Raw genomic sequence first — 26,619 nt, 5'->3', positions numbered from 1 at the left:
GGGTGGAGTACAACGGCTCAATCTCGGCTCACTGCAACCTCCACCTCCTAGGTTCAAGCTATTTTCATGTCTCAGCCTCCCAAGTAGCTGGCATTACAGGTGCCGGCCACCACGCCCGCCTAATTTTTGTATTTTTAGTAGAGATGGGTTTTGTCATGTTGGTCAGGTTGGCCTCGAACTCCTGACCTCAGGTGATCCACCTGCTTCAGTTTCCCAAAGTGCTGGGATTACAGGTATAAGCCACTGCGTCCGGCCTATCTTCACAATTTTTTTTAAAAAAACATAGTTTGAGTTAGGTTTCAATTATTTAATTTAGGAAGCATTTTTACCAGCGCCACTATGTGGCACAACTCTAAATGGTGCTGTTCAGTACAGCAGCCACCAGCCCCATCTAGCTAGTTAAATTAATCAAAGTTAGGCTGGAGCAGTGGTTCAGGTCTGTTCATCCTAGCACTTTCAGAGGCCGAGGCGGGGGGACTGCTTGAGCCCAGGAGTGTGAGAACCAGCCTGGGCAAGATAGTGAGACCTTGTCTCTTTACAAAACATTTTTTCTTAAATATATTAACAAATAAATATTTAAAATTAATTAAGGCCAGACACGGTGGTTCACACCTGTAATCCCAGCACTTTGGGAGGCTGAGGCAGGCGGATCACCTGAGGTCAGGAGTTTGAGACTAGCCTGGCCAACGTGATGGAACCCTGTCTCTACTAAAAATGCAAAAATCAGCTGGGCGTGGTGGTGGGTGCCTATAATCCTAGCTACTCAGGAGGCTGAGGTAGAATTGCTTGAACCCAGGAGATGGAGGTCGCAGTGAGCTGAGATCACACCATTGCACTCTAGCCTGGGTGACAGAGCAAGACTCTGTCTCCAGGAAAAAAAAAATAATTAAAATTAAATACTAAACATTCAGTCACACTAATCATATTCCAAATGCTTAATAGCCACAAGAGGCTAGTGGCTACTGTACTGGACAGCACAGACAGAACATTCCCATCATTGGAAAGTTATTTTGGACAGCCCTGGTCCTCCATGAATGGCTCCCTGGAGTTAAAGGGGCATAATCAAGAGGAAGGTCCATCATCAGTTGTGCGAAGACAAGGAAAAGAGAAAAAAAAAAAAGGCCGGGTGCGGTGGCTCACGCCTGTGATCCCAGCACTTTGGGAGGCCGAGGCGGGTGGATCACGAGGTCAGGAGATTGAGACCATCCTGGCTAACACGGTGAAACCCTGTCTCTACTAAAAATACAAAAAATTAGCCGGGCGTGGTGGCGGGTGCCTGTAGCCCCAGCTACTCGGGAGGCTGAGGCAGGAGAATGGTGTGAACCTGGGAGGCAGAGGTTGCAGTGAGCCGAGACTGCCCACTGCACTCCAGCCTGGGCGACAGAGCGATACACTGTCTCAAAAAAAAAAAAAAAAAAAAGAAAAAAAAAAGAGGAAGGTCCATAAAACACAAAGTAGCTATATTCTCAAAGCCGAATGTACACTAAGTTCTATTTATTAAAGGTGTACTTTATTTCCACCTACTAAGGCTGTAAGTTTCCAAAACTTCAAGTGTCTTAGTTTTCTGTTCCCTTTAGAGATGTGAATTTTTAAGTGTTTTAGTGAAAAGTGCTTGAACTCTTATTCTGTTACTATGTGACCAATCATATTAGCTTCATATTGTTGCTATAACAAACCTATTTATTGTAACAACACAAATGTATTATCTTACAGTTTTGTAGGTGAGAAATCTGACAAAGGTGGGCTAAAATCAAGGTGTTAGCAGGGCTGTGTTCCTTTTTGCAGGCTCTAGGTGGGAATTCGTTTTCTTGACATACCTTGGCTGTTAGCTTCATCTTCAAAGAAGCAATGGCAAAGAAAACTCTTTTCTCACTCACATCACATCACTCTGACACATTCTTGTGCCTTCTTCTCCCACTTATAGGGACCTTGTGATTACATTGGGCCCAAGTACATAATTCAAGATAAATGTTTAAATTACAAATTAATGAAGTGGCAACTGAAACAAGTTTTAAGTGCACAAGAAAGGGCTTTGCTGGAATGGTGGCTCACATCTATAACCCCAGAACTTTGGGAGGCAGAGGCAGGCAGATTGCTTGAGCCCAGGAGTTTGAGACCGGCCTGGGCATCATAGCAAGACCCCACATCTACAAAAACTTTTAAAAATTGCCGTGCATGGTGGCTCACTCCTGTAATCCCTACACTTTGGGAGGCTGAGGCGGGCAGATCACGAAGTCAGGAGTTCGAGGCCAGCCTGACCAACATGGTAAAACCTCGTCTCTACTAAAAACAAAAAAAATTAGATGGGTGTGGTGGCGCACACCTGTAATCCCAGCTACTCATGAGGCTAAAGCAAGAGAATCACTCGAACCCTGGAGGCAGAGGTTGCAGTGGGCCGAGACTGTGCCACTGCACTCCAGCTTGGGCAACAGGGCGAGACTCTGTCTAAACAACAACAACAAAACAAAATTAGCCAGATCTGGACTGGCCTGTAGTCCCAGCTACTTGGGAGGCTGAGATGAGAGGATCACTTGAGCCCAGGAGATTGAGGCGGCAGTGAGCTGTGATTGTAACACTACACTCCAGCCTGGGCAAGAGGAGATCCAGTCTCAAAAAAAAAAAAAAAAAAAAAAAGGAAAAGGGCTTTCCTGATGGTCAAATGTACAGTTCACCCTTGAACAACACGACTTTGAACTACACAGGTCTTTATGCATGAATCCACTTATAAAGAATTTTCTTCTCTCTCTTCCACCCAAGATAGAAAGACCAACTCTTTCTCTTCCTCCTCGGCCTACTCAGTGTGAAGACATGAGGATGAAGAACTTTATGATGATCTACTTCCACTTAATGAATTGTATGTTCTCTTCCTTAAGGAGTGCAGTGGTTTCTTGGCTCAGTGCAACCTGCTTCCCAGGCTCAAGAGATTCTCTTGTCTCAGCCCCACAAGTAGCTGGGACTACAGGCATCATCCACCATGCCTGGCTAATTTTTGTATTTATTTTTTTGTAGACATGGGATTTTGCCATGTTGACAGGCTGGTCTCGAACTGAACTCAAACGATCTGCCCACCTTGGTGTCCCAAAGTGCTACGATTACAGGCTTCAGTCACCATGCCTGGCCCTTTAAGGTTTTTTTAAAAAACATTGTTTTCTCTAACTCACTTTTTTGTAAGAATACAGTATATAGGCTGGGTGTGGTGGCTCACACCTGTAATTCCAGTACTTTGGGAGGCCAAGGCGGGCGGATCACAAGGTCAGGAGTTCGAGAACAGATTGGCGAACATGGTGAAATTCCATTTCTACTGAAAATACAAAAATTAGCTGGGCATGGTGGTGCATGCCTGTAATCCCAGCTACTGGGGAGGCTGGTGGGAGAATGGCTTGAACCCAGGACGCGGAGGTTGCAGTGAGCCAAGATTATGCTACTGTACTCCAGTCTGGGTGACAGAGCAAGCCTCCATCTCAAAAAAAAAAAAAAAAAAAAGAATACAGTATATAATACATATACATACAAAATATGTGTTAATCGACTGTTTATGTTATTGGTAAGGTTTCCAGTGAACAACAGGCTATTAATAGTTTTCTTTTTTCTTTCTTTTTTTTAAAGAGATGAGGTCTTGCTATGTTGCTAAGGCTGGAGTGCAGTGACTATTCACAGGCGTGATCCCTCTACTCATTAGCATGGGAGTTTTCACCTGCTCCGTTTCTGACCTGGGCCAGTTTACCCCTCTTTAGTCTGCAGAGGTTACTGCTGTCTTTTTGTTAGGCAACCTGGTATCCCCCGTTCCTGGGAGGTCACCATATGGATGTCAAAATTAGTGAGGACATCCGATCCGCATAGTGCACTATATCCTGAGCTCAAGAGATCCTCCTGCCTCAGGTTCCTGAGTATCTAGGACTACAGGCTCATACCACTGTACCTGGTAATAGTTAAGGTTTTGGGGAGTTGAAAGTTATGGTGCTCCTACTGAGGAAGTCAAATGTGTATTTGTCTACTAACCCTCCATCCTTTTTTAAAAAAATCAATAGTCGCTGGGCACGGCGGCTCACGCCTGTAATCCCAACACTTTGGGAGGCTGAGGTGGAAGGATCACTTGAGTTTGAGAGTTGGAGACCAGCGTGGACAATATAGAGAGACCTCCTCTCTACTAAAAATATAAAAAAAATTTAGCTGGGCATGGTGGCACACACCTGTAGTCCCAGTTACTCCGGAGGTTGAGGTGAGAGAATCACTTGACCCTGGGAGTAAGCCCCTGTCTCAAAAAGAAGCCCCAAACAAACAAACAAAACCCTCCAAAAAAAAAATCAAGAGTTAGAGGTTTCTAGGCCAGGCGCGGTGGCTCACGCTTGTAATCCCAGCACTTTGGGAGGCCGAGGCGGGTGAATCACGAGGTCAGGAGATTGAGACCATGGTGAAACCCCGTCTCTACTAAAAATACAAAAAATTAGCAGGGCGTGGTGGTGGGCGCCTGTAGTCCCAGCTACTCGGAGAGGCTGAGGCAGGAGAATGGCATGAACCCGGGAGGCGGAGCTTGCAGTGAGCTGAGATCGCGCCACTGCACTCCAGCCTGGGCGACAGAGCAAGACTCAGTCTCAAAAAAAAAAAAAAAAAAAAAAAAAAAGCTAAAGTTTGCTAAATCATAGGCTTAAAGTCACATTAGCAAAAAAAAGACAACAAATTTTGTGTTGCCATAAGTGTGTAAAAGTAGTCACCCAAATGAAAATCATTCAAATTAAAGGAGTCAGAAAAAACTCTGGTAACAGGATTCATCCTTCCTTTCTAACTTACCAAAATGACTCCTCTAGAGAAAACAATCTTTGTGATCCTGTTTTTTGAGTAACAAGGTAGTTCTGCCTTCCTGATATACTAAATAAATGTTCTGATCAGAAATTAAGAGGTGATAACAAGAGTAAATCCTTCAGCCCTGATTTTTTTTTTTTTTAAGACAGTTTCACTCTTGTTGCCCAGGCTGGAGGAGTGCAATGGCACGATCTCGGCTCACCACAACCTCCGCCTCCCAGGTTCAAGTGATTCTCCTGCCTCAGCCTCCCGAGTAGCTGGGATTACAGGCATGTGCCACCATGCCCGGCTAATTTTTTTATTTTTAGTAGAGATGGGGTTTCTCCGTGTTGATCAGGCTGATCTTGAACTCCCAACCTCAGGTGATCTGCCTGCCTCGGCCTCCCAAAGTGCTGGGATTACAGGTGTTGAGCCACCGTGCCCAGCCAGCCCTGATTTTTGAATCTGTGTTCACACCAACTTTTCTTACCAATGTGTCCTTAATTACCACTGACCTTCTTATCAGGTGGTACCTTCCATACTGAAATACTTCTATTGATGTATCTTAGAATTGACATTTTCTACAAGTTGTCACAATATGCTTTATCTGAAGAATACAGAAGTATTTTTATTTCTTTTTATTTAATGATGCAAAATACAAATGCTGACTTGATATATATTCACATATAACTTTTTCTCTCACATTTACAACTCAACAGATGGTGAATCCAGAGGAACAGCTACAATCACTATATGGAGCATACCTATAATGAAGAAAAAAAAAACTGTAGCATTAATCAGCAGAAATAATATTAAAATTAAACTACTCTGAATTCACCTTAGAACATCAGAAAAAGTCTAGAAAAGACCCACAAAGAGTACCAATACCTTATTTTATTTAATTTTAACAAAAAATATTTTGCCTTAACTATGAAAGAATAGCAAAAGCCATCTGGTTTGTATTTAAATGCCTATTTCATTTTTACCTCTTTTTTTTTTTTTTTCTGGTAGAGACAAAGTCACTATGTTGCCCAACCTCCTGGGCATATGCTATTCCACTGCCTTGGCTTCCCAAAGTACTGAGATTACAGGCATGAGCCACCAAGCCCAGCCTCATTTTATCTCTTGATTGGCTGATTAGAGTAGTGAAATGGGCAGGGTGCTAATAGAAAAAAGGCAAAAGATTTGGATAATCAACAGTAAAGAGCTCAGTTTCAGAGTTATAAAATATGGAAAACAAAGGATAGTCTGTGATTGCTATATTTATTATACAGCAGATATAAGTTACTTAATCAACCCAATTATGAAAGCTGAGATTTTTAAGTGACTTTTCACTTATAAAAGGATTAATATAGGATTTTTTTAAAAGGTTTTCAGAAATACACTATATATGTTGTATATGGTATACTTATATATATTTGATACATATCAATAGATGTATATATTATTTACTTATTTATTCATTCATTTATTTTTGAGACAGAGTCTTGTTCTGTTGCCCAGGCTGGCTGGAGTGCAGTAGCCCAATATTGGCTCAGTGCAACCTCCCAGCCTCCACCTCTTGGGTTAAAGCAATTATCATGCCTCAGCCTCCCAAGTAGCTGGGACTACAGGCATGCACCACCATGCCTAGCTATTTTTTGTGTATTTTTAGTACTGATGGGGTTTCACCAAATTGGCCAGGCTGGTCTCTAACTCCTTGCCTCAAGTGATCCACTCGCCACGGCCTCTCAAAGTGTTAGGATTACAGGCGTGAGCCACTGCGCCCAGCCAGATGTATATATTTTATATATGTGTAATAAACTTTCTCTTTTAAATCACAGACCATGCAGAATACACTATCTTGTTCATAACTAGGTTTTTACCAGGAACTGTCCAATTGGATATTAGTTGAGTTGACAATCATAATGAAATAGTCATGCAGAAAAAAATTTAAAAATTGATTGCCCTGGCCAGGCGCAGTGGCTCACGCCTGTAATCCCAGCACTTTGGGAGGCCGAGGCGGGCAGATCACGAGGTCAAGAGATGGAGACCATCCTGGCCAACATGGGAAAAGCCCGCCTCTACTAAAAATACAAAAATTAGCTGGGCGTGATAGCGCGCGCCTGTAGTCCCAGCTACTTAAGAGGCTGAGAGGCAGGAGAATTGCTTGAACCTGGGAGGTGGAGGTTACAGTGAGCCAAGATTGTGCCACTGCACTCCAGCCTGGTGGCTCCGTCTCAAAAAAATAAAATAAAATAAAAAGAATCGATTGCCCTTATACATTCATCACTTCTACAAATATTAAACTCCTAAATGGACCAGATGAGCAAGTTGCTGAATAAATGATAATTAATAAAATAGGTTTCTGTTCTCATGGAATTCACACTCAAGTGTACAAGATACCAAACAGACATTAAGAAATACACACACAAAGAATAATAATTTGTCATAAGGGCTATGAAAGCAAAGTGTAAAGCACTATTAGATTTAAGAAAATAATATGATTTTGGTTTCATTCTTCTTTTTTTTTTTTTGAGAGGGAGCCTCACTCTGTCACCCAGGCCTAGGTGTCACTACAGGCGCCTGCCACAACACCCGGCTAATTTTTTTGTATTTTTAGTAGAGACGGTGTTTCACTGTGTTAGCCAGGATGGTCTCAATCTCCTGACCTCGTGATCCACCGGCCTCGGCCTCCCAAAGTGCTAGGATTACAGGCGTGAGCCACTGCGCCTGGCAGATTTTGGTTTCATTCTTAAACGTACCTTTCTTTGAACAGAGTCAAAGACTAATGATTAAAAATGATTATGCTAAAAGATTTTTGAGGCTAGCAAAGTGGCTCACACCTATAATTCCAACATTTTCAGAAGCTGAGGCGAGGAGTTTTGAGACTAGCCTGGCCAACAGGTCTACAAACAAACAACAAACAAAAAAAACCCCAACCCCCCCCCAAAACGAAACCAACTGCTTGAGGCAAGGTATTACAAATTTATAAATTTGTCACAGACAGACATATGGGTGCTAAAATGTATAAACCTAATACAAAACAAAAAACAAGCTTGTTTTTCAGTATTTAAAAAAGAGGTCAAGTTAATTTGCATAATCTATTCATCCAATAAACTTGTATACTTACTACATTAGTATTTCAAAAGTTTATTCCAGCCCATTTCTTCTTTTGTACTCTAAAATATCTTCATTGTGTTGTTTGATGAGCTACAAAGAGTTAAACAGTTAAAATTAGAAATGTAATCTTCCTGGCCGGGCGCGGTGGCTCACGCCTGTAATCCCAGCACTTTGGGAGGCCGAGGCGGGCGGATCACCTGAGGTCAGGAGTTCAAGACCAGCCTGACCAACATGGAGAAACACCGTCTCTTCTAAAAATACAAAAAATTATCTGGGCGTGGTGGCATATGCCTATAATCCCAGCTACTAGGGAGGCTGAGGCAGGAGAATCACTTGAACCTGGGAGGCGGAGGTTGTGGTGAGCCGAGATCGTGCCATTGCACTCCAGTCTGGGCAATAAGAGTGAAACTCCTTCTCAAAAAAAAAAAAAAAAAAAAAAAAAAAAAAAAAAAAAAAGAAATGTAAATCTTCCTGGATACTTATATTTTGTAAAAGGAATAAGGATAGAAAAAACAAACAACTATTCTAGTTAGAAATAAAAGGCTAAGAGATCCAAAAGTTCAAAAACTAGGAATGGTATAAACTTGCTCACCACAATGTGACATACTAAATTTGAGAAGGGAGCCCTTAAATATTTATTTATTTATTTTGAGACGGAGTTTTGCTCCAGCCCAGGCTGGAGTGGAATGGCGTGATCTTGCTCACTGCAACCTCCTTCTCCCGGGTTCAAGTGATTCTCCTGCCTCAACCTCCTGAATAGCTGGGATTACAGGCGCCCGCCACCACGCCTGGCTAATTTTTGTATCTTTAGTACAGATGGGGTTTCACCATGTTGGCCAGGCTGGTCTCGAACTCTGAGCTCAGGTGATCCACCCGCCTCGGCCTCTCAAAGTGTTGGGATTACAGGCGTGAGCCACCGCACCTGGCCAAAAATTTAAATTAAACTACTGCCAAAAAATTTTACCTCATTTGGTGGGTAATAAATGTAATGAAATGGCTTATCATGAAGGGGTAAATCAACATGATACAGCAGAACTTGGTTATTAAATGGGGTCCAGGCTGGTTGGTGGGTGCGTGTTATGCTTCTAATCTTAGAAGTGGGATACCTTGATTGAATGACGGACCCCACCACAAAACTGTATGTGTATTAATTAGATGTCATGGAGGACAGTCACATTTTTAGAACCACTGTCTGACAGAATATGCAACTGTATATAGAAAAACGGCTTATATACGATGACATTCATGGCAATCAAAGATCCAAGTTCAATCACTAGTGTTCTCAGCAGTAATTAAGCTTCTTATTAGAGAAAACCTTAAATTAAGAATGTATAAAATTCATTATAAGCAACATTATTCAAAAAGATGAGTTACTATTAAGTTGTAAGTGACTCAAAATCTCTCACCCCCTTCCAAGTCAAAAATCTGAACCACTTTAACAAGAAAATTTAAAATAACTAAGAGCTGGGGGGACAGTGGAGGAAATCTCAAACCCATTAGATAAAAAACAAAATTTTAAATATTAATATAGCAGATACTTTAACTTTAAAAAGAAGTTTTATCCCCACAGAGGCAGTATTTTACGGTGTTTTGTAGGATAGTGCGGCCTCTGAAGTCAAGAGAACTGGGTTCAGCAAACTAGTTTCTCCAAGTGTGTTTCTTATCTGTAACGGGTCAACAATAGTAGGTACCATGTAGTGCTGCTGAAATGATTAAACGCAAGTTTATGTGTAAAGCACGTGGTGTGAAATATTTTTATTTTTATTTTTTTGAGACAGAGTCTCGCTGTGTCTTGGAGTGCGGTAGCATGATCTCGGCTCACTGCAAGCTCTGCCTCCCGGGTTCATGCCATTCTGCTGCCTCAGCCTCCTGAATAGCTGGCACTACAGGCGCCCTTCACTACACCTGGCTAATTTTTTTTGTATTTTTGGTAGAGATGGGGTTTCACTGTGTTAGCCAGGATGGTCTCGATCTCTTGACCTCGTGATCCGCCCACCATGGCCTCCCAAAGTGCTGGGATTACAGGTGTGAGCCACCACGCCCGGCCTGAAAATTTTTTTAAAAAGGTCGCTACACACTATGTACAATTTCCAACAATGTATTTATACAAACATTGATTAAAACCTAATGGAAGTCTACTGGGATTCAATTTGTACAACTTGCACACTGCCGGTTTGTCCTTACAGCATGTGAAAAAGGTACCTTCATAAAACTCCAATTAGCCTCAATTCTCATGAAGAAATAAAGTATACTATTGCCGGGCGCAGTGGCTCACGCCTGTAATCCCAACACTTTGGGAGGCTAAGGTGGGTAGATCACAAGGTCAGGAGACTGAGACCATCCTGGCTAATACGGTGAAATCCCGTCTCTACTAAAAATACAAAAACTAGCCGGGCGTGGTGGCGGGCGCCTGTAGTCCCAGCTACTTGGGAGGCTGAGGCAGGAGAATGGCGTGAACCCGCCAAGCGGAGCTTTCCGTGAGCCGAGAACACGCCACTGCACTCCTGCCTGGGAGACAGGGCGAGACGAGCGAGACTCTGTCTCAAAAAAAAAAAAAAAAAAAAAAGAAAGAAAGTAAAATTACTATTTAGTAAAACTGCCATTCCTTACAAAACCATGTTAAGGAACAATAACAGAAATTTTAGTCCCATCATACTTTTTCAATGTTGCTGAAATCTTAATTTCTTTTTAGTCCTTGGGATTACTCTTATGGAGAAATATGTATCAGCCATTATATAAATATTCTACTGTTATGAGAGTTTCACTGCCATACAACATAAGGGCACCATTCAATCTCGCAATGTTCTCATTCCCTTACCACGCTGGCGTAGTCTCACGACATCCGGGAGTAAAGTACTTACATAGACCCACAAGAAGACGGTGGTGCCCAAGGTGAACCCAACTTTCAGCCAGTCAGGTTTGGCATTCGGCGGCTCTCGCACGTAGAACTTTGATCGCGCTGAAGCTGAAAGGGGAAGAGGGTCTGTAAATTTGTAACTTACTGCCTTGTAGGGAAAAAACCCTAACATTTACGTGCGTATTATCGCATTTAATTTTCCCTTCAACTCCTCCATCTCCCACTTAAACAGTCAAGGAAATAGAGGTTCAGAAAGATCAAGTACCTCGCCCAGGGGCACTGGCGAGTTAGACAGGACGCACCTGTCCTGCCCGAGGCTTTCAGAGCCTCGTTTAAGGGCTTGCGGACCCTCAGACGACTCGGGAGTGGTCATGTAGGAGGCGCCCCGGGGAGGATGTCTCTTCTCCCGGTTTACGGGACCTAACGTACAGAGGTGGGGAAGGCAAGGACCCAAAGTCCATTTACAAAGGCCAAGAGTGGTCAGGTTGCACTTGGGTTAAGTGCTAGAGGCGGGTGATGGGGAAGTCCTGCGTAGGGAACAGGCGTGGGCTGGGCCTTGGGTCGTCGGCCGGCGAAGGTCACTGCAGGACGAACCCGGGCCGCTGCCGCCTCCTGCACCCGTGGGCTGGGTCCGCCTTAGGAGGGGTAATCTGCGGGTCGAGTCGGCCTGCACGAGGAGGATACTCACGGCCGCTCGGGAGCCTGGCGGAGGCCAGCAGCCTGGAGAGGGGACGCAGCAAGGCGGACGGCGCCATCTTCCGTGGCCCAGCTCAGTCTTTCCGAGTTGGCAACAGAACCAGCGCCACCTGGCGGCCGGAAGTGCGGGACTCGCAGGCTCTGCAGCAGAGCTCCGTGGGGGCGTCAACGTGAATCCAGCACGGCAAGGTTCTCTAGCACCTCGGCCTCAGCCTTCTGTCTATAAAGTGGAATTAGGAAGAAAGTAATTAAAAAAGAATTTACCTATTCTCTGTCCTCTGGGGGTTTTTCACCCCATCTCTACGGCTATTCATCAAGAGGTTTATTAAAATTTTCCTACATGAGCCAGAAAAAAGAAAAGTGTCGTGCTGAATAATAACTAGCACTTGGATTGAATTCTGTGGTCCAGGCACGGTGCATTAATGTATCATATTGTTTACATTCATTGTCTTATTTCATCTTCACAACGAGCACATATCATGCCGTGGTTATAAGCCTCAATTTACAGATGAAGCTTAAAGAAGACAGCTACTCATCCAAGGTGACATATTATATTTTATAGTTGAAAAGATCTCTTAACACTTACCATTTACACCACGATCATACTGAAGCCTCACAAACCTGTGAAGTAGAATTAGGTAGGCTTAAGATCACATAGATGGAAGAGGTGGGATACAGTTTGAGGTCTTCTGACTCGATCTAGTGATCCTCGTTAGTCCACCTAACAGACTTGGACCACCCTAGACCATAAGCTGTAGAATCAGCGTTCAAAGCCATTCTGCTCACCACTTTTTAGCTCTATGATTTCTAGGCAAATTACTTAACCTCTCTATACCTAAGTTTTACATCTGTAACATAAAAGCTATAGGGTTGTTGAGAAGCTTAAACAAGTGTCTGGTAGTAGTAAACTATTTGGTTTTGCCTATTAAAGACATTATTCTGAGGAATAGGTTTTATCTTGCACAGTTGAGCCAGATCTTTGTACATTCAATTCAGTTCAATCTGATGTCTAAAGACCAGTAAAAATGTTTATAGGTAACAGACAATACATTTTGACCCTTTAAAACTAATCCTTTAAACTTTATGTCATTAATTTTAAAACCAAAATAAATGTTAGCAAATCTCCTATATTCTCTTTAGCAATGTTATTTTAAGATCTTTTTTTAACCAAAAATTATTGACCAAAAAGTCAATTAATTGCACTGTGTTTTCTGGCTCATTTTAACATGCATATGGTGGCTAAATGGATTGCTAAATTGTGAGTCACTTTAGTTTGTAACCTAGTTTGAGCCTCCTGGACTCATGCTCAAGTAAGTAAACTACCCAATGAATGTGCTGAGCCAGCTGTTGGTTCTCAACTTATTGTCCACTCAGCAACCTGTCAGTTGTATATCCTTTCTACACCATCCGTTGGAAGCTTGTCCTGACGAAGCTTTTGCTAGTATCCAACAAGTTGAAACAGATGCTACCTTTAGTCAGAGTATACAGAACCAGTAAGCAAATTACTAATTTCAGTACTGCTATTCAGAAGGACTGCTTTGTTCTTTTTCAGAGCTTTGGTCCTTGTATCCTTTTACTAGTGTGTATTTTGGGAAAGTGATGAAGTATAAGCACATTTTTCTCAGCATATTAGAGTTGATGGGAACTGTACACTTGGAGTACTCAGCTGTATGTGAAACTCCATCTTGAAAAGAATCCTGATTAAGTAATTCCAGCTAGGAACTAATATCTATAATATTTTGTTAGAAGTTGCTTTATAACATTCATGTAAGCATCTTCAGAATTTGAACACTAAAATCTTATTAATGATCCAAGTGAAAAGAGAGAGGATTTGAGTTAGCAGCCAGAAAAGCAAAGTTTCAGTCCAAGATTTTTCCACTGGGAAAAAATCCCATCTCCCAAGGAAGGTAAAAAAAGAGCAAGAATTGAAAAACAGTATAAAATGCAAAAAACAAAACAAAATAAAAAAAACCATTTTTTTATTGATATAGCATGCATGAGAATACTATGAATCAAACTTAGGACTTGGGCCAGTCACAGTGGCTCAGGCCTCTAATCCTAGCACTTTGTGAGAACAAGGTAAATGGACTGCTTGAGTCCAGGAGGTCAAGACTGGCCTGTGCAACATAGGTAGATAACTATCTCTACAAAATGATTTTTTAAAAAATTAGCTGGGTGTGGTGGTGCATGTCTGTGGTTCCAGCTACTCAGGAGGCTGAGGTAGGAAGATCGCTTGGACCTGGGAGGTGAGGCTACAGTAAGCCAAGACTGTGCCACTGCACTCCAGCCTCGGTGACACAGTGAGACCCTGTCACAAAAACAAAACAAAACAAAAGAAAAAAAACAACAACCTCCCACCTCCCCACACACCAAGATGTATCTGTAAGTTTTTATTTTTTAAGACTCAGCAGCTGGGCGCCCTGGCTCACGCCTGTAATCCCAGCACTTTGGGAGGCCAAGGCGGGCGGATCACCTGAGGTCGGGAGTTCAAGGCCAGCCTGACCAACATGGAGAAACCCTGTCTCTACTAAAAATACAAAATTAGCCGGGCATGGTGGTGCATGCCTGTAATCCCAGCTACTCGGGAGGCTGAGGCAGGAAAATCGCTTGAACCCAGGAGGCAGAGTTGTGGTGAGCTGAGATCGCGCCATTGCACTCTAGCCTGGGCGACAAGAGCGAAACTTTGTCTCAAAAAAAAAAAAAAAAAAAAGATTCAGCAGCAGGCCGGTGTTGGGGCTCACACCTATAATCCCAGCACTTTGGGAGGCTGAGGTGGGTGGATTGCCTAAGCCCAGGAGTTCAAGAGTAGCCTGGGCAACATTGAGAAATCCTGTCTATACACACACAAAACAAACCCAGAAGCAATAGCAAATTGTTAACATTTGTTAAATCTGGGTGACAAATACGTGAATTTCTTTTACATTGTTTCTTTTTTTTTTTTTGGAACAAGGTCTCAGCTCTGTTGCCCAGGCTGGAGAGCAGAGGTGTCATCACAGCTCACTGCAGTCTTGACCTCTGGGGCCGAAGGAATCTTCCCACCTAAGCCCACAAAGTAGCTGGGACTACAGGCTCACAGCACCATACCTGGCAAATTTTAAAATTTTTTTGTAGAGACGGGTTCTCACTATGTTGCCCAGGTTGGTCTCAAACTTCTGGGCTCAAGCAATCTTCCTGCCTCAGCCTCCCAAAGTGTCGGGATTATAGGCATGAGGCATTATGCCTGGCCTATGTTTTTTTTTTTTTTTTTGAGATGGAGTCTCACTCTGTTGTCCAGGCTGGAGTGCAATGGTGTGATCTTGGCTCACTGCAACCTCCACCTCCCAGGTTCAAGCGATTGTCCTGCCTCAGCCTCCTGAGTAGCTGGAGTTACAGGCGTGCATCACCACACCCGGCTAATTTTTGTATTTTTAGTAGAGACGGGGTTTCACCATGTTGGTCAGGCTGGTCTTGAACTCCTGACCTTGTGATCCGCCCGCCTCAGACTCCCAAAGTGCTGGGATTGCAGGCATGAGCCACCATGCCCAGCCTTTTTTTTTTTTTTTTAAATAAGATCCAAATACTTAATAAGATGTAACAGTCTCAATAGAGAACATCTTACATATATGGAGAAATTTCACTCAACATATCCCTTTTGTGGAATTAAAGTTTGCAAGGTAAATTATTTTATTTCTTTCTTTTTGGTTAATATTGTTTAGAGTTGGCATTTGGAACATAGTGACGTGCAAGCACATGGGGTAAGATGAATTAACTATCAGCAGCAGCATTGGCGGCAGCAGCATATAGCCTTGGATATATTAACTTTCTGAAAGCATGGCTGTTGCTTACAGTATAACTCAAATGGGATCTCTATTTGTAAAATTGTGGTGATCAGAGTAAATATATATATTTTTATTCAATTCAGGCTACTGTGTAGACAGACTGTTATCTGTAGGTGCATTTTAACTAGCGAATGAATCAGTTAAATGTTGAATCAGACTAGTATTTGCCGAGCCTTTAAAATTGCCATTTCTTCATCATCACCCAAAAAGAATGTAACATTTGCCAAACTCTATTTCTGGCTCATCTAATCAGGTACTCAGGTTCTGGTGGAAGCTACCGATTGTTTCAAAGGCCAGAAATTTTCTTCCTCTGAAAGAAAATACAATATTCTTTACAGGAGAAATTTAGAGAACTATAGCAAATAGTATTGCTGTAGGGATTTTTGGATATGAAGCCAGAGATTTGGAAATCCAAGCTAAAATTATCAATTGCATTTAGACTATTTTTCTGTCTTTCAATAGTTCAGACAGTTGAAAGACCTCTTGGGGCAGTGAATTTTGCAGGTTATTACTAAATAACAGCTTAAAAATGAATTATAAGCTTGCTCTTAGTTTGATAAAGTTAAGGTTAAAATACTGGCCATATTTCAAACTGAAACATAGTTTCCTGTGTATATGATTTTCTCAAACTTTTGAAGAGAGACCACAGAATTTAAGGAAACTCCAGGATTTGACTGTTAAAAACCTTATTTATGACCCCGGTGAAGGGAGAGGACAATCAATATAGCAGCTAGAAAACCCAAGTTTATATTGGGAAACATATTTCTCAACTCACACCTTTCAGGGACAGTTAAGAGAAGTTTGAAAATTAAAATATCTTTGTAAATAAATTTAAAAGAGTAAAAAACATGCACATAACATATTGTTTAATAATTCATGATGCAAAGAATGCTACAGAGTGAAATCAGGATTTGGAAAGAGGTAATCAAAAACCAAAGGTTAAAAGTGGCTCATATAACTTGAAAATTTTTAGATCAATGGAATGCCACTTTGAAAAAGTTTTACTGTCAGCTGTTAATGAAATGACTTACATTTTTGGAAGGAGTCCTATTCGGTATGTAGTCTGACCTCGCCTACTCGAGTAGTTCTCTCTAGTATCCCTGCCAGTCTTTGGCTTCTAAGATCTGAGAATTTCTGGGGATGGGGAGTTCGAGTCACAATATTAAGCACTAGTTTGAAGCCAGCTCCAGGGTAGTCTGTTTTTAAGTCTCCACTACTCCACTCCAAGGTGACTCATAAGGTCGGTCCGTCAACTCTGCATTATATGGCCTCAACAACGAAATTAAAACACATACTTTAACCTCCAGAGGCTCCTTTGGCAGTGCAAATATGTCACTTCGGATCTGGCTAACTACCTTTCCAGGCTGATCTTAAGCAACATTCACCAAATTACCGATACGACAGCCAGGCCCATTTCATCGGTCAAGCTCTTTCACGATTTTCAGACTCTGTTAAGCCCTTTCCTCCCCAGGGCTATTAACAAGTCTCCACTGCGGTGAAGCTTTTTTCATTTTCCACTCCGCCTCTGCTCCTTAAATTAGGCATTTCGTCCATAATCAACTACAGCGCTTCTCAAACACCTACACCTGTATTTAGCACTTTGGGCTCAAACGATGATCACACACTGTGCGAGACTCTTTCCAAGGAATGAAAGGTCAATCTAGCAGAAAGGCGCCAGAGAGGCTGTTTTTGATGAGGAGGCGGTCTGAACCGTACTTGCCTAGCCTCCCGTAGCTCTGCGGGCGCTTGGAGGGCACCAAGCACTGAAATGATGGGCGGGGCCTGCCCCGACCTTCCCGGCCTCCACAGAGGGCCAGCCTCCAGGTTTCCCGGCAAGCTCCGAAACCCAGAGGAGGTGGGGAAAGGAGGTCACCGCGCCTGCGTGTTAGGAAGCGTGACCCGGGTGGGAAAGCCCTCCGCGTCCGCCATTTTGGCTGCCTCTGTCGGTCTGTTCAGTTACCACGTGAACCGCCGACGGAGACCCGTAGTGGGGGAGGCGGCGGCAGCGTTAAGTGAGAAAGGAAAAAAGACAACGAGGAAAAAGGAGGTGTCCGGGTAGGGCAACGCGGCGACACCCAAGGCCTGGTGGTGGCGGCGGATCGGGATATTCAAGGCTGAAGCAGCTACGGAACGGCAGCGGCGGCGGTCGGACAAACTGACTGACCGAGCCGGGTGGTGGCGGGAGCAGCGGGAGCAGCCGGAACGATGCCGGCCGTGAGCCTCCCGCCCAAGGAGAATGCGCTCTTCAAGCGGATCTTGGTAAGTGTGAGGCTCCGGGCAAGCAGTGGGGAGGATTTAGCCGGTAACCGGGCCTGTCACCCCTAACCTCGGCCCGGCGGGCACTGAGCCACTCCCGCCCGGGACCCCGCCTTCATAGTCCTCGTCAGGCCGAATGCATTGCTTTGCTCCCTCTCTGTGGTTCCTACTATGGCCCGCGCGCCAGGGACCACAGGCTTCTTCCTTCCATCCCCACGCTTAAGGCCCTGGTTCCGGACTAGGCCCCGACCTCCCGGCTTCTGGACTGCCGGTTCTCATTCTCCCCGATCCGGGGGAGAAGAGGCCCGGCCTTTGGCGGGCAAGTGGGCGACACCGGCAGGAGTCGCGGCCCAGTTGGTGTGGGAACCCTGCTGGCAGGCCGTGGTGGCACCCTTGGAAGGAACAGGTGGTGCGGGTGCAGCAGGCTCATTCATTGCCTAAACGCGGTTCTTCCTCCATCATCTGTCCCTCCCTCTTCCTTTCTTGGGATTCACCTGTCTCCGCCCGGCCCGGGGTCACCGAATGACCTGAGAGGAGGGAAAGAAGGAGTTCAGAGAAGGAAAGAAAGCTTTTCAAACGACTACCTCCTTGTAGTCAGTTGCATACTGGAGTCTTCAGCTCCTCTGCCTCCCTTGTTCTCTGGTTTCTGGAGTAGGGATGAGGCATTTATTTCTTAGTTTCCGAGCGGGAAACAGCCCCACCCCGTCACTCTTCTCGGGAGGTGGGGCCCAGTGCGAGGGGGCGGTTCGGTAGGAAGTAAAAAGTTGAGTCTTCAGTTGAAACGTTCCAGACCTAGACTTTTCTTATACACTGAAGTATATTAACACATGCAAAAACTTACCAGAGAAAAGAGATATGAGAACTTTTGAGATGGATTTTGTTGACGCTAGCTCAGACTTATTCCCTACATTTCAAATGTGTGCAGCTTGCATTTTTTTAAACCATAAATGCATTGATGTTTGTAGGGACTGTTTACATTGTAAAATATGTCGTGTAGCCTTGGAGCTATAATTAACACATTGTAGCACATTTTTTGTTTGGCATTTAGTATGTGGGTTGCCCCTTTCACGCAAACGTTTCCTTATGATAGAATTAACTGTGTTTGCCAAATTTAAGACTTTTAAAATTTGGGATGTGTGTGTGAAACTGTTGGCCTTTTCCCCCGCAGTTATAATTTATTTCACCTGTTTGAAAAGTAGAACAACTCTGGGGATTCAGTTTTTCTAGAAATAAATAATCATCCATTTGAACTAACTTTGATTTTACAAAAGTGTCCATATGCCCTACAGATTTAGTGAATTCATTTTGAAAAACATTAGAAAGTCACATCCAGTGTCGCAAAACTGTTACCCTGAAATTCTTACTGGAATTTTGTTTTGTTTTCTTTTAAGACTAAGAGTGTAGGTGGAGCTGTAAAATAGTTTTAGGAAAAAAGTTACTTTTAAACGCTTAAAAAGACTAATTGGTGTGCAGATAGAACTATAACATAAGTTTAGAATAGCAGTTTATCTTTAACCTCTTCTTCCCGATTCTTTATTTTGAAAAAAAAAAATGAAACTGAAAAGTTGAGAGAACAAGGAACACTCATAAACCTTTACTTAAATTTAACACTTGATATTTTGCCATACATGCTTTCTTTCTCCCTATGTATATGTATATATGCATTTGTATAAAAGTAAGTTGTAGACGTAAAACTTATCTCTAGGCTGGGCACGGTGTCTCATGCCTGTAATCCCAGCATTTTGGGAGGCTGAGGCAGATGGATAACTTGAGGTCAGGAGTTCGAGACCAGGCTGGCCAACTTAGTGAAATCCTGTCTCTACTAAAAATACAAAAATTAGTCAGGCGTGGTGGTGTGCGCCTGTAGTCCCAGCTACTAGGGAGGCTGAGGCACAAGAATCGCTTGAACCTGGGAGGTGGAGGTTGCAGTTCCAGCCTCGGCAACAGAGGAAGACTGTCTCAAAACAAAAACAAAAAACTTCATCTCTAAATACTTAAGCAAGCATCTCCTAAGAATAAGGACATCGTCTTGTATACTTCTAACAATCATTCTCTAATATTGTCTAATATCTGGTTCATATTCAGATTTTCTCAAGTGTTAGCACTTCTTTTTTTTTTTTTTTGAGACTGAGTCTCGCTCTGTCGCCCAGGCTGGAGTGCAGTGGCGCGATCTCAGCTCACGCAAGCTCTGCCTCCTGAGTTGACGCCATTCTCCTGCCTCAGCCTCCCGAGCAGCTGGGACTACAGGTGCCCACCACCATGCCCGGCTAATTTTTTGTATTTTTTAGTAGAGACGGGGTTACACCATTTTAGCCAGGATGGTCTTGATCTCCTGACCTCGTGATCCACCTGCCTCGGCCTCCCAAAGTGCTGCGATTACAGGTGTGAGCCACCATGCCTGGCCAAGTGTTAGCACTTTTTAAATAAGTCAAACTTTTAATTTTGAGAAGACTGTAATAATCACGTAGTTTAAGGAATAATACAGTACACTTTACTCAGTTTTCCTAACAGTAACACCTTGCAAAACCATGGTTCATTATTATAACATTGATACAATCCATCAATCTTATTCAGATTTCCCCAGTTTACTTGTACACGCGTGTGAGTGCTCGGCGCACGCGGGTGCAGTCATCCCTTGGTAACTGTTGGGGGTTAATTTCAGGATCCCGTGAGATTCCAAAATTTGTGGGTATTTGAGTCCCTTATGTAAAGTGGTGTAGTATTTGCATATAAACTATGCAAATGTATACTTTAAATATCTCTAGATTACTTATAATACCTAATGCAATATTACTGTTATATAGTTATACTGTGTTTTTAAAATTTGTATTTTTTATTGTATTTTTAAAAATAGTTTTTACCTGTGGATGCAGACACCAAGGATAATGAGAGCTGACTGTATTTACTTCTATGCAGTGTTACCCCATGTATAGATTGCACCACTACAATTAGGCTACAGAACAGTTCCTTCAGTCCAAAGTACCCCTCCTCTGTTGCCCTTTTAAAACCACATCCATTATCTCTCCCACCCCCTCCCATCCCCTCTCGCTGCAGGCTCCAGCAACCAGTACATGTCCTCTATTTGTATAATTTTGCCATTCTTTTGGGTTTAGAGATAGAGTCTTCCTCTGTTGCCCAGGCTGGAGTGTAGTGGTTATTTATAGGCTCTATCAATAGGGCACTGTAACCTGAAACTACTGGACTCAAGCAGTCCTCCTGCTTCAGCCTCCGGAGTAGCGGGGATCACTACAGGGCTACTACATCCAGCTAATAGTTTATTCCTTTTTATTGCCGAGTAGTATTCCATGATATGGATGTACCACAGTGTGTTTAACCATCCGTAGAATAGCAATTTTTGATTAAACATCTAATTTTTTTGTGGTCGTGTTAGTGGGGCAAAAACCTGTAAGTTTATTGCCAAAATCACAGTGCTGAAGATCTATTGATAAGTTATATGTGAGAGAAATGTGGAAGTCACTAAATGAAAGAAAAGTAAAGGAGCTAAAATGTCCTTACTGTTGTCATACATTAGGAATGAAGAAAGTATTACTGACCAAAAGGATAGTATTGATTTTTTGAAATTGCTTCTGTTTCTTGAGATTCGATACTAAGTTAGTGCTTTTGATTTTAAGATTTTTTTTTTGCCCTGTCTGATAAAGGAAATGTTGGACATAATGTGATGTGTGTGCCGTATGTAATGAAGTGTTGCTAGGTTGGTAACTTGTTTTTTTTTTTTTTGAGACGGAGTTTCGCTCTTGTTGCCTTGGCTGGAGGGCAATGGCGTGATCTAGGCTCACCGAAACCTCTGCCTCCCGGGTTCAAGCAATTCTGCCTCAGCCTCCCGAGTAGCTGGGATTACAGGCGTGTGCCACCACGCCTGGCTAATTTTGTATTTTTAGTAGAGATGGGGTTTCTCCAGGTTGTTCAGGCTCGTCTCAAACTCCCAGCCTCAAGTGATCCACCCGCCTTGGCCTCCCAAAATGCTGGGATTACAGGCCTGAGCCACTGCTCCTGGCCGCTTGGTAACTTGTTAAATCATTCCTGCAGCATTCAACTTTTGAGCTGCTACTTTGTTAGTTGTACTGTACTTGTTATGATAAACTTAAGTAGGAAATGCAGTTAGTTTGTATTTCAAAATAAACTTTTTTGTTCCTTAAATTTTTAGTGGAAACCTGCTTTACACATAAGTTTGCAAAAATTTTAGAGTTTCTGCAGCAGATTTGCCTGGCTTGATCTAGTCTAGTTGATCTCTAAAATTCAGTTTTGTTGTATATTTTTCTCTTTTTTTCCAACGTTACTCTTCTGTTTTCTGACTAAAGCATTGTCCTCAGTTAGTCAAAATGCTTGCATAATGTTTCTTGCTGATAATTTGTCTAGAAAAAGGACAGGATGAATTTAATGTAACATATACTATTTAAGAGTTTATTTTATTTTGTTTGTTTTTTGAGACAGTTTTGCTCTGTCGCCCAGGCTGGAGTGCAGTGGTGTGATCTTGGCTCACTGCAACCTCCACCTCCTGGGTTCATGCCTCAGCCTCCCAAGTAGCTGGGATTACAGGCGCCTGCCACCACACTTGGCTAATACTTTTTTTGTATTTTTAGTAGAGATGGTGTTTCACCATGTTGGCCAGGCTGGTCTTGAACTAGTGACCTCAAGTGTTCTGCCCACCTTGGCCTCCCAAAGTGCTGGGATTACAGGCATGAGCCACTGTGCCCGGTCCTATGTAAGAGTTTAAGGAAGACTTGTGTTTGCCAGAAGCTGGGGTTTTTTTGTATTTTTTTTTTTTGTAATTACAAACTGTTTTAACTTATATGGAAAATTAAGTCATTAGAAAATTGTGGCCTTTGCCTACTGTTGATGCTATTTGTTTATCTAAAAGTTTGAGGATGTTACCAGATATTTACACCACTTTATTAGGATCTAGGTTAAGGGTAGGAAATATGAGGTTGCCAGAGTAGAACAAAATCCACACCTTAGATTTTAACCCGCTTGGAAAAGGTGGACATACCCTAATGCCTTTCAATCAAGTGTTGGTAGGTTGGTTGCTGTTGCTGCTGCTTCCTTCTTTTTTGCTCTTCAAATGTTAATGTCAGTTATAAGAAAAATCTAAGCTGAGAATAGTTAAAATACTGTACATCAATAAATGTAGTTTTGGACTTTAGCCTGAATGATTTATATTGTTAGTTGTAAGTGTTAAAGGACAGAATTTTTCTTTCCTAGAAAAGTGGTGAGAGAAGTTAAAATAGCGTGATGATTATGTTTGTGATTCGTCACTATTTGCCAGGTAAAATGAGAAATCTACCATTTGCCAGGCTCTGCTCTAGGTGCTTTAGAGTAGCACTGCACAGTAGAATTTTCTGTGATGATGGAAATACTTGTTATCTGCTCTAATATGATAGCCATTGGTCATGTGTAGGTTTGTTTGTTGTTGTTGTTGTTAAGACAGGGTCTAACTCTGTCACACAGGCTGGAGTGCAGTGGTTTGATCACGGCTCACTGCAGCCTCCACCTCCCGGGCTCAAGCTATCCTCCTAGCTCAGTCTTCCGAGTAGCTGCAACTACAGGCGTGCTATCACGCCTGGCTAATTTTTGTATTTTTGGTAGAGATGGGGTTTCGCCATGTTGGCCAGGCTAGTCTTGAACTCCTGGGATCAAGCAGTCCTCCTGCCTTGGCCTCCCAAAGTGCTGGGATTACAGGTGTGAGCTACTGTGCCTGGCCTGGCCACATGTAATTATTGCACACTTGAAATATGGCTAGTGCAACTGAGGAAATGAGTTTTTAATTAATCAGAATTTAAATTCAGATAATCACATGTGGTGAGTGGTTACCATTTTGGATACAGCATGCTTTATTTAGAGTCCTTTCTTAATTCTCAAAACTTTTCAAGGTGGGGACATTTTTATTAAGCAAACAGACTGAGATTAAGATCAACAGCTAGTGTTAGTTACAGTCTGGAATAAAACTTTTTTTTCTTTTCAGGGCACTTAACATCACACCTGCCTAGTGTTTAACTATTTAGGGGAGGGGTGTAGGAGGAAGGTAAGGGAATTCTTTGTTAGGCAAAGGAGTAGTAATACTTATTAGGTGGCTGTATACATTGTATAATAGGTAAATTATTATTATTATTATTGTTATTTTTTCAGATGGAGTCTCGCTCTGTTGCCCAGGCTGGAGGGCAGTGGTGCAGTCTTGGCTCATTGCACACTCTGCCTCCCGGGTTCACGCCATTCTCTTGCCTCAGCCTCCCAAGTAGCTGAGACTACAGTGCCCGCCACCATGCCCAGCTATTTTTTTGTATTTTTAGTAGAGATGGGGTTTCACTGTGTTAGCCAGGATGGTCTTGATCTCCTGACCTCCTGATCCGCCCACCTTGGCCTCCCAAAGTGATGGGATTACAGGCATGAGCCACCACGCCCGGCCCATTGTATAATAGGTGAATTATTTTATGTGATTTATTTTCTTTGGGAAAGTTAATGTTTCTGCTAGTTAATGATACTTAGTTTAGCTTTAGTTGCTGATGAAATTTAGATTAGGAATTGTTAGCAAGTAGGTGTCCATATGCACATGAAAGTTTAACTGATTAATTAAATTTCTTTGTGACAGAATTCCAGTTTTGCAACTAAGAGTGGACAGTAACTTTGAAATTGGTTTTAATATACTTTTGCTTGTACTTTATGTATTTAGAATATAACAAAAAATCAAAAAATGGAAACAAAGTTTGGTCTGTTCTGAAATCCCATTCTGTACATAGTAGTTAATCATAAGTTTATTTATTTTTTTGAGATGGAGACTCGCTTTTGTTGTCCAGGCTGGAGTATAGTGGCGCGATCTTGGCTCACTGCACCCTCTGGCTCACTGCAACCTCCGCCTCCCAGGTTCAAGTGATTCTCCTGCCTCAGCCTCCCCAGTAGCTGGGATTACAGGTGCCCACCACCACGCCCAGCTAAGTTTTGTATTTTTAGTAGAGACGGGGTTTCGCCATGTTGGCTAGGCTGGTCCCAGACTGCTTACCTCGGGTGATCCACCCACCTCAGCCTCCCAAGTGCTGGGATTACAGGCGTGAGCCACTGCGCCCTGCCAGTAATCATAAGTTTAAACTCGGATAAGTTATTCCTTAAAAGCATACCAGAAAACAAAATGCAGTTTTGCTATTTTATATATGTATATATAATGTGTATATAATTATTATAAAAATTACAAAATGATTTTTCTGTAGAAATCTAGTGAGGGCCATGTGCAGTGGCTCACGCCTGTAATCCCAGCACTTTGGGAGGCTGAGGCGGGTGGGTCACCTGAGGTCAGAAGTTCGAGACCAGCCTGGCCAACGTGGTGAAACCCCGTCTCTACTAAAAATAACAAAAATTAGCTGGGCGTGGTTGCAGGCGCCTGTAATCCCAGCTACTCGGGAGGCTGAGGCGGGAGAATCGTTTGAACCCAGGAGGTGGAGGTTGCAGTGAGCCAAGATCACGCCATTGCACTCCAGCCTGGGGGACAAGAGTGAAACTTCGTCTCAAAAAAAAAAAAAAAAAAAAAATCTAGTGAGAAGTGAAAATCTTTTAATAATGTGGTAAATTTATTCTTTGCTTGCTTTTTAAATTTGTGTGTGTGTGTGTGTGTGTGTGTGTGTGTGTGTGTGTGTGTATGTGTGAGACCAGGATTTCACTATGTTGCCCATGCTAGTCCTGAGCTCAAGTGATCCTCCTGCTTCAGCCTCCCAAGTAGCTGAGATTATGGTACATGCTACTGCGCCTGGCCTGTTTGCTTACTTTTTAATTTTTGTCTTTCTGGAGTGAGATGCAGTATGAATGAATATATGTTTTTGTTTTAAACTGACAGCATATATTTTTAAAATTCTGTATTGTGTTAGAAACCTGAAATGTTTTAAAAAATAATTCTTTTGCGTCAAGAGAGTGGGTTAAAAATACTTGTTTGTGCAGAGTGACCACAGTTCAGTTTTCAATAGTAGTAGATGGACAACACTGTATTTTCAGAAAAGCAGACTAAAGCTTAAAAGGGAACTGAATTTAATGTTCCATTTTTTAGATGTGTCAAAGTCTTGCAGTCCTGGGTCATTATTGGGGCTCAAATTAGTTATTTGATGATAATAGAATTGCCATCCAAACTATTGAAGCGCTGGTTAACTAACAGTTTCCAGAGAGGCAGGCATGGTGCTCGGTGTGATTGGGGGACTGGAGAGATACTGTCCAGCTGACCTCAACTGAAGGGATCTCTCTCCTTAGTGTGCAGTCTTATGTATCTTTTAATATTTCTGCTTCTGACAATGCAGTTCTGACAGAGCATTGATTCAAATATATCTTCTTTCTTCATAAAAGCATTTTTGGACATAAAAAGCTAGGTCATATAAAGGATCATGTGCAAAGGACTGTTCAGAATTTTCTCCCCCAGATACCTGTGTGACTCATTTTTCTTATTTGTTTTAGGACTTCTGCTCAGGTGTCCTTTATTTATTTTTAATTTTAAATTTATTTTTATTATTATTTTTTGAGACAGGGTTTTGCTCTGTCACCCAGCCTGGCATGCAGTGGCACAATTTTAGTTTACTGCAGCCTCTGTCTCCTGGGTTTAAGCGATTCTCCTGCCTCAGCTTCCTGAGTAGCTGGGATTCCAGGTGCCTGCTACCACGCCTGGCTAATTTTTGTATTTTTAGTACAGGCGGGGTTTCACCATGTTGGCCAGGCTGGTCTCGAACTCCAGACCTCAGGTGATCCACCTGCCTCGGCCTCCCGAAATGCTGGAATTGCAGGTGTGAGCCATCATGCCTGGCCTAATTTAAAAAAATTTTTTTGAGACAGGGTCTCACTCTGTTGCCCAGGCTGGAGGGCTGGAGTGCAGTAGTGTGATCTCGACTCACTGCAACCTGTCTCCTGGGTTGAAGCGATTCTCCCACCTTAGCCTTCTGGGTAGCTGGGACTACAGGAACATGTCACCATGCCTGGCTAAACAGTGTCCTTTAAATGTTATTTAGAGGCTTTCCTTGGCTAGCAGTCAGTCCTTCTCACCTTATTTTCTTATTTCTTACTTTATTCTCATTTATCAGTTTCTGACATACATTTACTTGTATGTTTATCACATATTTTCCACAATTAAAA

At 42.7% G+C, this 26,619-nt stretch overlaps 2 protein-coding genes across 5 annotated transcripts in view; one reads left to right on the top strand and one right to left on the bottom strand.

The window, feature by feature from the left end:
• Positions 1–5,381: 5,381 nt before the first annotated feature.
• NDUFC1 (NADH:ubiquinone oxidoreductase subunit C1) lies at positions 5,382–18,278 on the bottom strand. Of its 3 annotated transcripts, none has more exons than XM_003264678.3 (5): positions 18,093–18,278; positions 11,427–11,654; positions 10,743–10,846; positions 7,892–7,971; positions 5,382–5,543 (listed from the first exon to the last, which is right to left on the bottom strand). In XM_003264678.3, the coding sequence occupies exons 2-4, from the start codon at positions 11,491–11,493 to the stop codon at positions 7,912–7,914; spliced, it is 231 nt and encodes a 76-aa protein (XP_003264726.1). In that variant the 5' UTR covers positions 11,494–11,654; positions 18,093–18,278; the 3' UTR covers positions 5,382–5,543; positions 7,892–7,911. The 3 variants fall into 3 exon arrangements, with proteins under 3 accessions (XP_003264726.1, XP_003264722.1, XP_030671543.1); XM_003264674.3 differs by lacking the exon at positions 18,093–18,278 and adding an exon at positions 16,284–17,084; XM_030815683.1 differs by lacking the exon at positions 18,093–18,278 and adding an exon at positions 12,021–12,050.
• NAA15 (N(alpha)-acetyltransferase 15, NatA auxiliary subunit) overlaps positions 17,147–26,619 on the top strand; it is a 91,304-nt gene continuing 81,831 nt past the window's right edge. For both annotated transcript variants that reach the window (XM_030815682.1, XM_003264673.3), the window contains exon 1: positions 17,147–17,511. In XM_030815682.1, coding sequence (XP_030671542.1) covers positions 17,458–17,511 — 54 coding nt within the window. In that variant the 5' untranslated portion in view covers positions 17,147–17,457. The remainder of the gene's footprint in view (positions 17,512–26,619) is intronic.

Source organism: Nomascus leucogenys, chromosome 7b (assembly GCF_006542625.1).
Source record: "Nomascus leucogenys isolate Asia chromosome 7b, Asia_NLE_v1, whole genome shotgun sequence".
Lineage (NCBI taxonomy): Eukaryota > Metazoa > Chordata > Mammalia > Primates > Hylobatidae > Nomascus > Nomascus leucogenys.
Note: the sequence above shows the minus strand (reverse complement) of the source record. Positions and strands in the feature narration are given on the sequence as shown.

Coding starts and splice junctions, on each gene's coding strand:
- NDUFC1 (XM_003264678.3), bottom strand. CDS start 11,493: ATGGCGCCGTCCGCCTTGCTGCGTCCCCTCTCCAGGCTGCTGGCCTCC. Junction 10,847..11,426: donor CGCCAGGCTCCCGAGCGGCC/GTGAGTATCCTC, acceptor TTCCCCTTTCAG/CTTCAGCGCGATCAAAGTTC. Junction 7,972..10,742: donor CCGTCTTCTTGTGGGTCTAT/GTAAGTACTTTA, acceptor AACTCTTTGTAG/CTCATCAAACAACACAATGA.